This window comes from Colius striatus, chromosome 21 (assembly GCF_028858725.1).
Source record: "Colius striatus isolate bColStr4 chromosome 21, bColStr4.1.hap1, whole genome shotgun sequence".
Classification (NCBI taxonomy): Eukaryota; Metazoa; Chordata; class Aves; order Coliiformes; family Coliidae; genus Colius; species Colius striatus.
In genome coordinates this window covers 3,857,382-3,871,672 of record NC_084779.1, presented here as the reverse complement: position 1 = coordinate 3,871,672, position 14,291 = coordinate 3,857,382, and the positions used below count along the sequence as shown (strand labels likewise).

The 14,291-nt window shown below is 42.3% G+C and overlaps 1 protein-coding gene across 3 annotated transcripts in view; it reads right to left on the bottom strand.

The window, feature by feature from the left end:
* CAPZB (capping actin protein of muscle Z-line subunit beta) overlaps window positions 1-14,291 on the bottom strand; it is a 60,800-nt gene that overhangs the window by 16,960 nt on the left and 29,549 nt on the right. For all 3 annotated transcript variants that reach the window (XM_062013196.1, XM_062013195.1, XM_062013194.1), the window contains one exon: window positions 9,588-9,701. In XM_062013196.1, coding sequence (XP_061869180.1) covers window positions 9,588-9,701 — 114 coding nt within the window. The remainder of the gene's footprint in view (window positions 1-9,587; window positions 9,702-14,291) is intronic.

Sequence of the window (14,291 nt, the reverse complement as noted above, 5' to 3'; positions counted from 1 at the left end):
ATTCCTTCTCTTTACCAAATTCAGAAGAGCGTTCCACTCAAAGCCAATTCTAGTTTTAATGTCATGATCAAACACTGAAGTTTATATTCGTTACTCATCAACCACAGGAGTCCTGGAAAAAGCTGTTTTACACAAAAAATGTCACACTTAAGTCTGACCTACTTTATGAACACAAGAATAAAAGAAAATATTTAAGCTAAGAGTGATCCAAAGCTTTATGAAGTGTTTGAAGTTTAAGCGGGTGGAGACACAGGATGGAAACTTAAGGAACTCATATCCATGAAATAGGGAGACTGTGGCCAGAACAAAGCCATAACTTGAAGAAGGATGTGATAGGGGAGGAAATCCCAGCACAGGCCTTAAGAAAGGAGGACAGATTAATCACTTTGTTTTAGGACTGAAGGATAGACCAGAAAAAGCACCACAACTTTCCTAATAGCATTCTGCTTCTCACAAGCCTTGCAAATGAATGCTGGACCCTATACTGAGAAATGAGTTTCCACCACACAGCAATAAAAACAAGCTATGACTTTCAATTACACTTCAGAACCAAATCACTCATCCATAAAAACACTTGTGTATTTTCCAGTAACTGAGAGCCAGAGACAAAAACCCACCCAGTGCCTCTGGTTTATGGCTCTCACAGCCCTAAGCCACAAAACCCTGATGCCAAAGTACCAATACCTGGAACCTCAGACTGGCTATGCAAACCTTCAAAAGAGATGAATAGTTTCAAATTGGCTCATTTAAAGCAGCAAAATGTCTTTTCCTTCCCCCCCTAAGGTTGCATAGCTATTTCTTCCAGCTACAGAAGTTCAGCACAGAAAGAGGAACGTCTCCATCTACTTATAACAAGACTTCCAAGAAACCTGCCATTTAAAAACCTTACCCCAAAGGAAAACATTGAGTTTTCAGCTACAAATGTTTTTACAAGAGTGACAATGGCTAAAGTGAAAATCTGAGAAGCTAGTGTCTAGCAGCAACCCAAAAACAAAGGCTAGGTGAGGAAGCAGAGGTTTCAACTGTTATTAAAACAGATGGCTGTAATGGCAAGTGACTTGGCATGATCTTCACTAAGCCCTTCCCCTGTGCCTGCCCCCTGTCAAGTCAAACCAATACATAAAGAGCAACAGAAATATGAAGGAAATGGCCAATCTCAGCAACCCACACTTCACCAAACCCAAACCACTGCTAGGGTGTTCATTCATATCACCTGCAGTCTCATAGCTCAGGTGAGCAGTGGGGAGGGGGGGGAAGTCTTCAGGACAGCATCAAGAGATCAGAACTGTCAGTAAATAATTCTGTTGCCTGTGTCCTCCATTCAGTTTCCCAATAATAATGCTCAGGAGCCTGTTCTTCACTGACAAGGACAGGTTGGTACCAGGAACTAAGCAGGATGTAACACTTCTCCCACTGGCATGAGTGCAGATGATTTACAGTTCCTCTCTCTCCCCTTCTGTCCCAGGAGTGCAACTGAGTAACACTTGCAGAATGTTACCTAAATACTTAAAATGAGGAAAGTAAAATGTTTGTGTATCTAGACCAGCTGTTTCTCACCACACTTTGTGAATACAGCCCAAAGTTTGCTCATGGACTCTGGGCAGGTATTTGACAGAAATTCTTTCCAGCTACACAGGTGTAAAAATCCCTCAAGCAAACATACCAATCCAGTTAGGTATGTGTCACTTCAATGCCAGCCCTGCTTAAAAGCACACATCTGGACCAGGGTGGGATGACTCAAGCTGCAAAGCAGAGCTGTGAAGCACAAGAACCCTGCAAAGAAGGAAAATAGTACCCAAACAATAGGATCCTGAAGGTTACAAATCTCCCAGGATCTCTCATTTTGTGCTTTCCAGTACCTTCCATCATTTGGTTTTTAAAAAACCCATACTGCTTACATTTTCCTTACCATCCAAATGCCTCAGCAGATGGAAACTAATGACCAAATCCCTTTTGAGAAGTCACCTGGAAACAGTTCGATTAACCACCTAATAAGCAAGACAATAGGTCACTTTGTAACATGTCCAAAGGAGTAACCGGTTCATTAACCACCAGGAAGCCCCAACTGCTTACAAATCCTTCAACCATACCCATCCCTTCCACCAGCCTGCTCTGCAGAGACAGCCCACTGCTTCATCCACTGACAGTCTGACACATTTCAGACTCTGCCAGCTAGGATTCAAATATGGGGAGGAGGGGAAAAAGACAGCAGCAGAAGTCTTCTGTGTCATGTATTAAGCTTGCCAGAGGCTGTGCACACTACGGATTTCATGTGACATGTTTCTTTCTTCAGAGGGGCATGTATCAGGTATGCTACAAGATGGCTATTATTTAAGTTAGTGTGTCTTCTATTTTCCATCATTAACACACTGTTCCATTGTGAGAGCAGGAGGTAAGTCTCTGTCAGTGCAACCACAGCCCTGTATTGTTAATCAGTTCAAAAATTCCTATCATAACAAAGCAACCTTTTAAAATCCAGTTGCATTCCATTTTGTAAAGCATAGAAGTGATTTCTTACTAGGGATTTAAAGCCTTCAGAGAGAAATGTCTGAGGACAGTGCTGCATCATCAGTGCTGACCTCCTAATACAAGCTTTTCCCTCTCCAGTGTTCAGATTTTATGTAATCACAGAGAACTGTGGGAACCCAAGGGAAAAACTCCTCCTCCATCAAGTATCTCAGATTCAGAAGATAAGAATGCAGCCTGTGCAGAGCTGCTCCAAGAGGAAGCACCAAAAGAAAAACCAGATGAAAAGCAACTGATTTTGTTTCCACAGCTTGACAATGTTTAGTTTTTTCCTCTCTCCTTCTAAGTTTGCTCTAATCTGTGTAATATATATCAACAACTTCAATATTGATTCTGTCCTTTGAGCTGCCCGAGGGCCAGTTAAGGAAGGGACCCCAACACTGTTCTGTTTACTCTTACATCTAAACAATTTCCTTGGGAAAACATTATGGCTGTCATTTTAAAAGCACATGAACATTAAAGGAGTGATCATCTTGGCAGTTTAGGTCTGTCTTAGGAGACTTCATCTTGTACTTATCAGTCTAATCCGGAGGCAAGAACCTCACAGATGACATAACCCTGATGTCACACCCCATTGTGCAAAGCCCTAGCCAGCAGTGAGATGGAAAGTCAGGTTTCCTTAGTGCTAAGATGCATAACAAATGCATCTGGATTCAATCTGCAGGGCCCTTGCTGTGAAAGCCACAGTAACTATCATGCCCAAGAGAAAGCCATCACAAAGGGCTAGTAACCATTAATGAGGAACAGTGAGCTAATGGCAATAAAGTCACTTCAAAGCTTTCCAAGGGTTTTTAGTTTAGGCAAACTGGGTTTACATCTAAACACAGACAGAATGCTCATATAAAGAGCTCACAGCTGCCTAATCACTTTGCACTGCAGGCTGCAGGAATGGAAGCTCAGCCACTGCTCCCCCATGGATACCTACAGGCATGAGCACTGGCAGGCTGTGCTACAACCAACTCACTACACCTCTTGCATCTGGTGGAATCTGTGCTGTTCCATCCACAAAGTCAGTCAAATTCTGTCAAACACACACAGCAACTGCTACAAACCTGGAGAGAAGTTCAAAGTGCTTTAAAAATTGGAGAGGAATGAACTCCATTCAGAGGGTGTTGTGGTCAGCCAGACCTACAGGGATGGATCAGACCAGGTAGTAGGAGAAGGGAATAGATGACAACCTACAGCAGCACACTGAAAGAGTTAAAGTCTAAGTGGGCACTAACAGAGGATGAAGGCTAGGATCAGAGGGGGTTCAAGCACAGTCCAAAAGAAACTGAGAAGAAAGGTAAAAATTACTATAAAGGGGAAATCTATTCAACAGCTCACAGGACATTTGAACATACTTGGTAGTGGAGATGATGGCACACAGTTCAATGGTCAAAGTAAAACGAGACATGCCTGAAGCTCAGCAGATCAAGGCTGTTCAATGAGATTAAACACACTAATAATGAGGTTTTTTACAAAGTAGTAAGGAGCCCTGAGCACTTGAAAAATTAAAGGGTAAACCAATCTGTCACTGGGACTTTGCTGTTATACCTGACCAGCAGCCCCTTCAAGCTCTCTAGTAAAAGGTTCCTGAAACTACACATTCCTGAAGGCACATGCATGCAGGAAATTACTGCAGCCCTTCCTCTCAGAGCTGAAAAGAGAAAGGTGGTGGATGTTCAGTTTAGGCACTCTCCATGCTGCAAAGAGTACTGCAAAGGCTTGGTTGGCAGGAGTACCATCCTCAGTGCTCCCAACACCATCAAAGATTTGAGTAACTGACTCCAGTTTGGACTGGATTTCAATCCAAAATTCAATAATAAAAGGATTACAGACAATGAAGACATTTCAGAGGTCAATCCTTCTCCCAGTCCTCCTTCCGCTCCTCCCAAATTCCCTGTCCAGAGGTCTAATAGAACAGATTGAAAATGGATCAACATCAAAACACAGAGAGAAGCAAAAGTTCAAAAAGCTTCCTTGCTCACTTTGTTGATGGAGCTCAAAACCTTAATCAATAAAAACATTCACAGGAGCAGAATGATTAAGATGAGCATTTTGTCTTTTCCTTTGAGGTTGTTAAAAATGAAAAGCACCAGTAAATCCAACTTAATCTGAGAAACAAACTAAGGGAAAAGCCTTCTAAACACATGGCAGCTTACTAACCAGTCCCAACTTCCAAAACTCATCTTGTTTGTAGAAACACTCAGATCAGCATCATCCTTCCCCAGGGAGGTCTATTTAATCACTTCAGAAAAGATTTCTTCCAGACAACAAAGAGTGGTTAGATGACTTAATTAAAGCACTGATTATCTCCAACCCAAAACAAGGGAACACTGAATCTGAAAGAGAGAGATTTACCCAGATGCCCCGCTCCTCGTTACGCTTTGATTTCAATCAATCGCAGACACACGTCAAGCAAAGGGCAATAAATCACAACCATGTGTTTGAAGAAATTATCTTCACCATATTGGAAGTGGAAAGCCAAGACTCAAACTGAATGGTGTAAGATATTAAGACTTCCATCTGGGAATAATAAGTACTGAACAAAAACATACCAGGGCATTAGCTTCAGGCAGTGCCCGAATTAAACCTGGCAGCGGGAGATCAGAATGGAACAGTTGTTTTTTGGGCAAGTGACATGCAGTTTGGTAAAACAGATCACCAAGAAATATGCTTGTTGCTTAGTATAGATAATAAAGAGGGAGTTAAAACCCAGTATAATACCTTTTTCACCCAAAAAGATGTGAACATGCCTCCAGAAATAACAGGCAGACAACTCTAAAGATACACAAAGGCAGTTTGCATTAAACCTGATGCTGACAGGGAACAACTCAGCACTGGTTAACAAGCATCAAAGATACAGAAAAGTGTTTCTTCTTAAGCTTTCATGACTTGAAACAACACCATGTAACACCACAAGACTTCTCCAAACTTATTTTCACGCTACAGTCACTCAAGTGTGCTGGCCAACAAGCTTTTGGGGAGGAAACTCCAATCCAAGACCAGTCACCAGGAAGCAAATCTGAATGGTTTATTTCACACAATTGTTAAGAAATGCTTAACAGGCTGTTTCCCTCAAAACACCCACGCTAGCAGGTGCCTTGGGAGATGGCAAATACATGCCAGTGACTCACTAAATGTAGGTGGATACTTACCACACCTGATTAAAAGAGAAATCTCAAAAGGAATGGTGTGCAGGCCAAATGGAACTAACACAAGGGAAAACTGAAACTCTCTGAAGCCTGGGAGACATCCCAGATGAACTCTGGGAGATGTTATCACTTACTCTGTGTGAAGGTAAAAGAGGAGCTAATCCAGAAGTTTAGATGACATGCTGAGAGCAGAGGGGGAATAGCACATTCTCAGAAGTGGTTTTAATGGAAAGGAAACACTCTCCTCTTCCACTCCCCACTGGAAGATGTATTTTAAAGCTGAAGAGGGGAGGGGACACCATGCAGAGCAACATCTCAGAGAGAAGTGCTTACAAAGTATTAAGATACACAACATCCCTCTGCATGGGCAGTCCACACTGGCTGGATAACTGCAAGCACAAGATCCAGCAAATGAGCCCAGCAAGGATAGAAATAAAGCCACAAACTGCTTTGAAAAATCTAGCAGAAGCCCCATTATAGGAACAAAATGTCCAACAGCCCAGGAAATTCAAGCACTCTGGGGCCCAGTGTTTTCTTTGAATTAACTGCCTACATAAGATTGTTTTTGTATTAACTGTTACCTCTCTGCCATAAAACACAGCATAGCTGTGGTTAGAGGTGTAGCTCAAAAACATTCTCTACCCTGTGGAGAGGGACAGAACAGCCACTTAAGGGACTGCTGTATGAGAACTTGATGTGTCAGATCTGAGGCTTCTCCCAGCACCATTTTCATCCTCTTCATCTACAGCCTAAGCTGAAAGTCTAACAGTGCAATAGTCACTGCACTTCAATCTCCATTTTTTTAAGAAAGGGTTTGCAACATGAAGTACTGATTAGCTTGGTGGACAGACAATTCCATCAGAGTGAACACAGACCATGAAAATCTCTGCAGGTCAAGGCAAGAAAGCTTATTTCCTCCCCCTTCCCCCCACTGCCTACAAAATTAACACTTATTGCAAGGTGGATCTGTTCTAAATGTTCCCATAAACCAGAAACCATTTCCACAAAAGATACAACACTGGTACCATGCTACTTCTTTTGTTTTGATTAGTGCATCAAAGCTTTCAGCTGAGTCTGAAGTATTCCACAATGCTGGAAAACCTCTGCTGTTACTGCCTCCAGAATTTGAAACAACACTGATAGCTTAGTCCTGGAGCTGATGCATCGTGCACTCCATTCCCTGCACTACAAGCTGCCAAACCAGAAGGCCAGTGACACCTTTAATTGATATCACATGGCTCAGACCTACTTCTGGCTTTACAGTGGGGATACAGCATTCGTTTCCAGCTCTAGCAGAGCATGAAAATTACATGGTTGCAATTGCCATCTTGTTCCCACTACAACCTTCCCCACACTTCAGACTCCCATGTGGCTTCAGCAGCTGTTATGCAGTTAATTGTTACAGCCATTCCCAACTCAGTGTATGTTGGCAAGACCAGCAAGCAGCAGTGAGAAGAGCTGGCACTTGTCACCCCCACCTCATTTTTTTCCCCCCCTCAGTTCAATCTCAAGTTAAAGTTAAGCTTCTGCTGTGAAAACACAAAATCCAATTGTCTTATTAGGGAAACTGCAGAGTTCAGCTACTAGAACAAAAGCATGTTTCTATCCAAATCTCTGTTGTAGGTAAAGTACAAATCATTTCCAATTTCAAGCATGAGGAACCCTTCAAACTGTCAGGTTAAGTTTCCTTAACTTAGCAAATCCTTTCCAAAAATGCCACCATTTTTACACCACTCAGCAAAACATGAGCCACCTTTCTCTTTTTCTGACACATTTTTGAGATAACATGCACCAAAGGGTCCTGTGCTGACAGATGTGCTTATCTAGTCTGACTACACCACAGGTCACCGTGCCTCCATCCTTCTTGGCTGATGACAAGAGAATGAATCCTTTGTGAGCAATCCCTCCCATATCCTGAACAATGTGTCACCTATAAAACTTGGCCTGACAATCTGAAAGGTGAAATTCGATACAATCTCACCTTTTACTTCCATACAATCTATTAAGGCTGCTGTTGTATCACATGCTGAACAGGGTTCAGCAGATTCACCTGAACCAGCAGCTGAAACCTCATTTAAGTTAGTGTACACCCAAGCACAGACATGATGGCCATCTGATCACAGAGGCATTTAACAAGACATTTTTTTCCCCCCTGTACTCAGCTTTAGTGAGGCTTCACCTCCAATATTGTGTCCAGTTTTGGGCCCCTCTCTACAAGAAGGACATGGAGGTGCTGGAGAGGATCCAGAGGCTGCTACCAAGCTAGGAAAGGATTTGGAGCACAACTCAGATGAGGAAGGGCTGAGGGATCTGGGGCTGTGAGCCTGGAGAAAAGAAGGCTCAGGGGAGACCTTCTCTCCCTATAACTACCTGAAAGGAACCTGCAGTGAGGTGGGGGTGGGTCTGTTCTCCCCAGTAACAAGCAATAGAACAAAAGGAAACAGCCTCAAGTTTCCCCAGGGGAGGTTGAGGCTGGATGTGAGGAATGTCTTTGCTGCCAGGGCTGTCAGGCATTGGAAGGGGCTGCCCAGGGAGCTGCTGGAGGGGTTTCAGAGCCGGGTGGGTGTTGCACTGAGGGCAATGGGCTGGTGGGTGATAGGGATGGGACAGAGGCTGGGCTCCAGGGGCTTACAGGTCTCTTCCAGTTGAAACAATTCTATCATTCTATTCTATAGTTCCACAAACCTACTCATTTTCATCTTAGTGTATTTGGTCTCTGATCTGTCTGTACCTTGAGAGTAATTGCAAACCTCTCTTGGCTGCATATGTGAAATTCCTTTCTCCCAGTGAGTCCAGATACCAACTTTTACCTACAAGAAGTTGGGTATCTATGAAAATAATGCATGAAAATAAATAAATATTTGGTCCCTGTAACAGAAGTGTGACAATTACACATTTGGACAGGCAACAGCAAGCCAAATTCTAAAATAAGCAGAAAACCTAGCAAGAACAGTACCTTCAGATTTGCTTTTTTTAGCCTTGTAATAGGACAGTGACACATGACAATCTCTGGATGTGTTTTATCTCCATTTTTGGGCAATGTAAAGAAGCAGGGAAGTCTGTTCACTTTTTTCATAGTCATTAGGCATCTCCAGTAAGAAAGCATCCTGTTACTGGATAAAGCAGTAAGTTCATTTTGCTCTGCATCACACTTCATTTTTAGATACAGCATTACTAGTTCCATCCCATCACCACTTAGGAGACCACAATCTATAAAGACAACAGCTAAACTTGATCACATCTCGAGACCTTGAGTGTGAATGCAGTGTGCAAGAACAGTGCGGTCTTCTCTTGGAGATAAACTGTTCAACCAACAAGCCACATGGACAGATTCCCATTGCTGCTTTAAGAAAGACACTGCCTAATCTACATTTACATCTTACCCATGCTCTATCCTTTACACTTGTTTTACAGAGCCTGAACAAGCATCAGGGAACGGTCCTTGCAGTGGAAGTACATTAATGCCCATACAACTGCTGCATTTCTGTGTATTACTGCCTGTCACTTCACTGGAAGATGTCAAAGTCACTGCTATATATATATAACTTCTTTGAGAGAGCACAGTGTAGAGGGAATGGAAAAAGCAGCTGGTTTAAGACTGAATCCAGTTAAGATCAGAGAAAACACAGGTCACTTCAGGACAAAGACACCATTATTCTGTTAAAGGTGGGGAGGGAGGCAGGGGAGCACCTCAGCATCTGCCTTTAACATCAGCTGACAAATGTGATCATCTTTTCATACATGAAATCACAGTGGATCCGCGTCCCCACAGATCAGGGCTGCCTACCCTTCTTCCTCTTCTATACACTGGTCTGTCACTTTCAGAGGCAGCTAGCGAGCATATTTTAGACTCATTGTGTGTATTGCACGCCTGCTGAAGGAAACAAAGAAAACAGAGGGCTCTGTATGGTAGAACTGACATACAAGTCTCTGTACTGGTCAAAGGCATTGTTGGCTTCCACCTCCAGCTTGCGCAGGCGAGCAGATGGCATGGCACCGTCTTCCAAGGGAGGGTCGTATTTGTTACTCCATGGTGATCTGCCAAAGAGACAAGGAAAGAGACAGTTAAACAACAAAGACAAACTCTGAAAGGTTTGAGATTGGTGGGTCTGACCTGATTAACAGATGATGAACTTCCAAAACCACTGAAAAGTCAGGAGAGCAGTCTATGGGTTTAAGCATTTCACCCTCAACAACCAAACACAGACCAAAAGTGGACACTGACTCTTCAAAGTTTACAGTGTACTTGGGAAACACTCCCTGTCTCGAGGCATCTACTATACAAATAATCATGCTTGGCTTTGAATCTATTCCTTCTCAAACACTCAAAAATGAGGCCTCAGCTTTTGCACATGACATACTTAGATTTTTCTTACAACTACAAACAGACTGTGTGGTTTATTTGGGCTCTGACAGTATTTAAGCCAAATGCTGCTCTCTGTAATTAAGGTCCAATTTTTCCTCCCCTATTTTGCTTTGAAATAAACCCTACTTTTAGTATAACATTACAAAAACATTTTAACAGCTCAAAGGATTTAACAGGGTTTGTAAAGCTGCAGGGTTTACTGTGATTTCTGCAGGTGTGGATGAGATTTTGTGCTCTTAATGAAAGATTTGGTATTAAAAGATTAATGGAACCCTTTGCCCATCTGCTTGAGACTTTTATAATTCCCATTCTGTAAACCTGCATTCTCCTTTTCATTTCCCCTGTGAATAGCCAAGTTACATATATCACTGCTAGTTTAAGAACAAGGTACTTCTACCCTTTACCTACTTGCTTTCCAATATACTCCAACCTACTAGCACCAGGTTTTAATGCAGTCCATACGTAAGGGCTTTTTCCTCAGTGGCCATTTGTAACTCATTTCTTAGAAAGGCATCTACTTTTGACATCTGTTTAATGCAAAACACAAAGAACAGGCTCTGCTTCACTCTGGCTTTGCACTTTCATAACACTTCACTCTTCTCTACCACATCTGACTCAAAAGGTGAGACACCAGGAAAAGCTAAATCATTATGTCACATTCCCCCGGAGCAACGTTTTTCAGCTGGTGGTTCTCAAATTAAGCCAGTCTCTTTGGAGAAAAGTCAACAGCTACAGTAGTGCACCTTCACCTAACAACTCTCTTGAAATCTGGAGAAGGTTCACACGAAATCCCCATGGGTGCTGCCTGCAGGCTTCCCAGATGGCACATCTACTCCCATCAGGCAGCACACACACAACCCAAAGCATCAAGTTCAGACAGAGCATTCACCTTGCTGTCGTGATGTCTGCAAAAGCAAAGCCAGGGTTCATATGCCAGGCAGTGCAGAAGTGTACTGCCACCTTAAGAGCAGCATTTGGTAGGATGTGCTTACTTTTTCTTCCTCTACTATACTTTAAAGGGTAGATTGCAAAAAATTCTACTGTTTTCTGTCAATTCAGAACACTGTGCTTTATCAGTTACAAGCAGCTTGGTGAGTAGAGAGCTCTAGTTTAGTCTGGAGCAGGCTGCAGGGGGATGTCAATATTTACAGATATCTCAACGGTGGTTGTGTCAGGAGGTTGGGGCATCCTCTTCTTCTGTTGTACCCAGTGACAGGGCAAAGGGTAATGGAAAGAGGCTGGAACACAAAAAGTTCCATTTAAGGGAAAACTTCTTTACTGTAAAGGTGTGAGGGAGCCCTGGCCCAGGCTGCCCAGGGAGGGTGTGGAGGCTCCTTCTCTGGAGCTCTTCAAAACCCACCTGGACACGTTCCTGTGTGACCTGATCTAGGTGGGAGCTGCTTCTGCAGGGGGTTGGACTGGATGAGCTCTAAAGGTCCCTTCCAACCCCCAGCACTCTATGATGATTTTATGATAAACACATGCAGAAGCCACAGTCAAGATGCTTTAACTGTAAACATTAGATGTCTTTTGCAGGCTGCAGAAACAGGACTTAAAGGAAGCCTAATAACATCGATTCCTCTAGCTCAGATTGTGGCATTTTCAACCCATTACATTTACAGCCAGCAGCAACTTCACCTATAAAAACAAACCCTTGTAACAACTCTGTCTTTTTCTTTTCCTTTTGTAGAAGAGTACTCACAACACATTTAAAAACTTAAATGGAGACTATATTAAGACAGACAAATAGACAAGCACTTAAATTTCCAAAGTCAGACCTCTAATTTCCCTAAAAGAAAGAGTTTTTTGTTTCAGGTAACAGGTTTCAGCAAGCAGCAGTGCAGAGATTCAAAGAAACTAAAACCTATCTATTTTTGAAGATCAAGACTGTCTAAATATGAAGAAGGAGTAAACTGTGATGAACTAAGCAGCTGGATACTCATTTCCCTGTGTGTTGCCCCATGTAACTGGTGGAATTACCACCTGACCAGCCAAACACCCTGCAGCAGCTTGTTTTCAAAGCTAAAGCCACTGAAATTCCCCCCCAAAACACTTGATTCCCAGTGCAAAAGCCTGACTACCTAGCTCCATCTTTCCTGCCAAAGTAGCATGAGGTTCAGTCATCTGCAGAATGCTTTGAAATCTTTGGATTAGTATGAAAAGAAATGCAATTAGCAAGTTTCCCAATAAGAAGAAAACTGGTGTTCAGTTTCAAGTGTGCAGTCCTTGGGGATGCAGCATGTTGCAGGCAGGGAATAGTATTTCCTGAGACTTCTAATCAAGCATGTGCTTCTGAAAAGTCTTTGTGGAAATATCAAAAGCTTTTAAAAGCACAGTAAACTCCTCCTAGATTTTGGCCTAAATGATTAAATTAGTGTAAGAGGCACTTCCTAGCAACAACTTCAGATTTTATGAGGTATGAGTAACAGTGTCTGAACACAGGCACAGAAGGGGATTAGCACATGCCCACGTTAGTACCGCTTGGTTTTCAAAGGCTTTTGCTTTGTGCTGAAGGAAAGAATTTACTTCACGAAACAGAACTGAGACCAATCAATTCCAGAAGGAAGAATCACTTCAATCCAGAACACTTGCATCAAAAGCCTTAAAGAACAGCATTCTTTAATGCCTGCAATTAACACATTATGCCTATTCTGTATGAACAAATGAAATGACTTTTCTGAAACCCCATTACTTAACAAGTCCTGAAGATTTCAAAGTGATTTGAAAAGATTGAAGCCCTCCTGCTTCCTTGTAACTATTCAAATATCCTCTCAAAAAAGGAGACTGAGGAAATCTCAGAGGCAAGCATGAAACTAACCTTGAAGAAAGGGCTGCCACGTGCACTAATGAAACACGGAAGGGCAGAGGGGAGCAAATGTTATTAGTTATTGAAGCATGTCACAATACTGTTTAACAAGTGCCTTTTCAAGTTTCCTGTGCCTCTGGTGATCCAGATGCTCACATCAGCAGCCTAAAGAGGATGCAAGGAGACTACAAGAAATTGCATAGACTCAGTGAGAAGGCATCTCTTGAAATACCCACAAGAAATACAGGATCTAATCCCTTCTCTTGCATGTGCCAGAGAGAATGCAGCTGAGTGCATCTTGTGGATGGCAGAAGCTGTAAAACTCTATTCTAGCTACCAATTTAGAACTGATTAAATGCATGTAGCTGCTGCTAATGTAGATCTGATCAACTTACAAGCTGAATGTACAAATGCTTTTAAAAGGAGGTTTTGTAGAAAGCTGAACAAAGTTGCAGTGTTAGACTAGCACCCCAAAGAATACGAGTGAACACTTCACCTCAGAGACCTTCTTACTCTTGGCCCACTGCAGGAGGTTTTATGAAAAAAAAACAAACAAATCTCTTTCAGATTTTCACTCAGCCATAACCCAGGTGCACTGTCAAACTCTGCAGCCATCATCAGCTTCTTCCTATTTCTAAGACAAAAGGAATCTCAGCATGTTCTCTGTGTAAACCATTCACAGACTTCATATTCTTTCAGTTTAGACAAGTACCTTTCCTGCAACTCAAATCAACTGAAACCAACTCATCTAGAATCCTTTCTGAGCTTACCTGCTTCTGCAACAATAGCCTAAGCCAAAGAGAAAAACAAAGTATTTTCTGAAATTCCTCTTTGAAATAGAATTCTTGAAACATTTTGGCCAAAACACTTGCAAATCTGCACAAAGCAAAGCTAAATTCTTACTGTAGATCAGTTCCTACTGTTAGCACTAGGAATGTAAGCTACCACACTGAAGCTGCAAGGAGAGCCAGAGATGTAACCCCTATAATCATAACCAGAAACTACAGAATGGCTGAGCTGGTAACTCCAGGCAGTAGATGGATTAATGGTGGTGGTTACTTCACAGGCTAGCATGCTTCACTAAGAGCAAATAATAAAAGCTAGATGATGCAATGTTCACAAAGGTTTCTGGATTATAAGCTTTATGATTCTTAAGATTTGGAACTACGCCATGGTCACTACAGCCAGGAAGATAAGGCAGGCAATGCAAAAAAGGCTGGGGAAGGATGGTGCCACTCACAAATTGAGTGATTACAGTCACTCAGCTGTAATCATTCTAATGGCAAGGTACAGAATGAAAACAGGAAAAGACAGATTGCATTCAAAGTGGCAGCCAAAAGACTGGAAACTCATTGTACCATTCCAGTATTACAGCCCCTTCTACTTCAAAATTCATTGTAATTACACAGAACTTGTATTGTTCAGTTCTTTTCATTGGTTTTGTCTACAGTCCTCA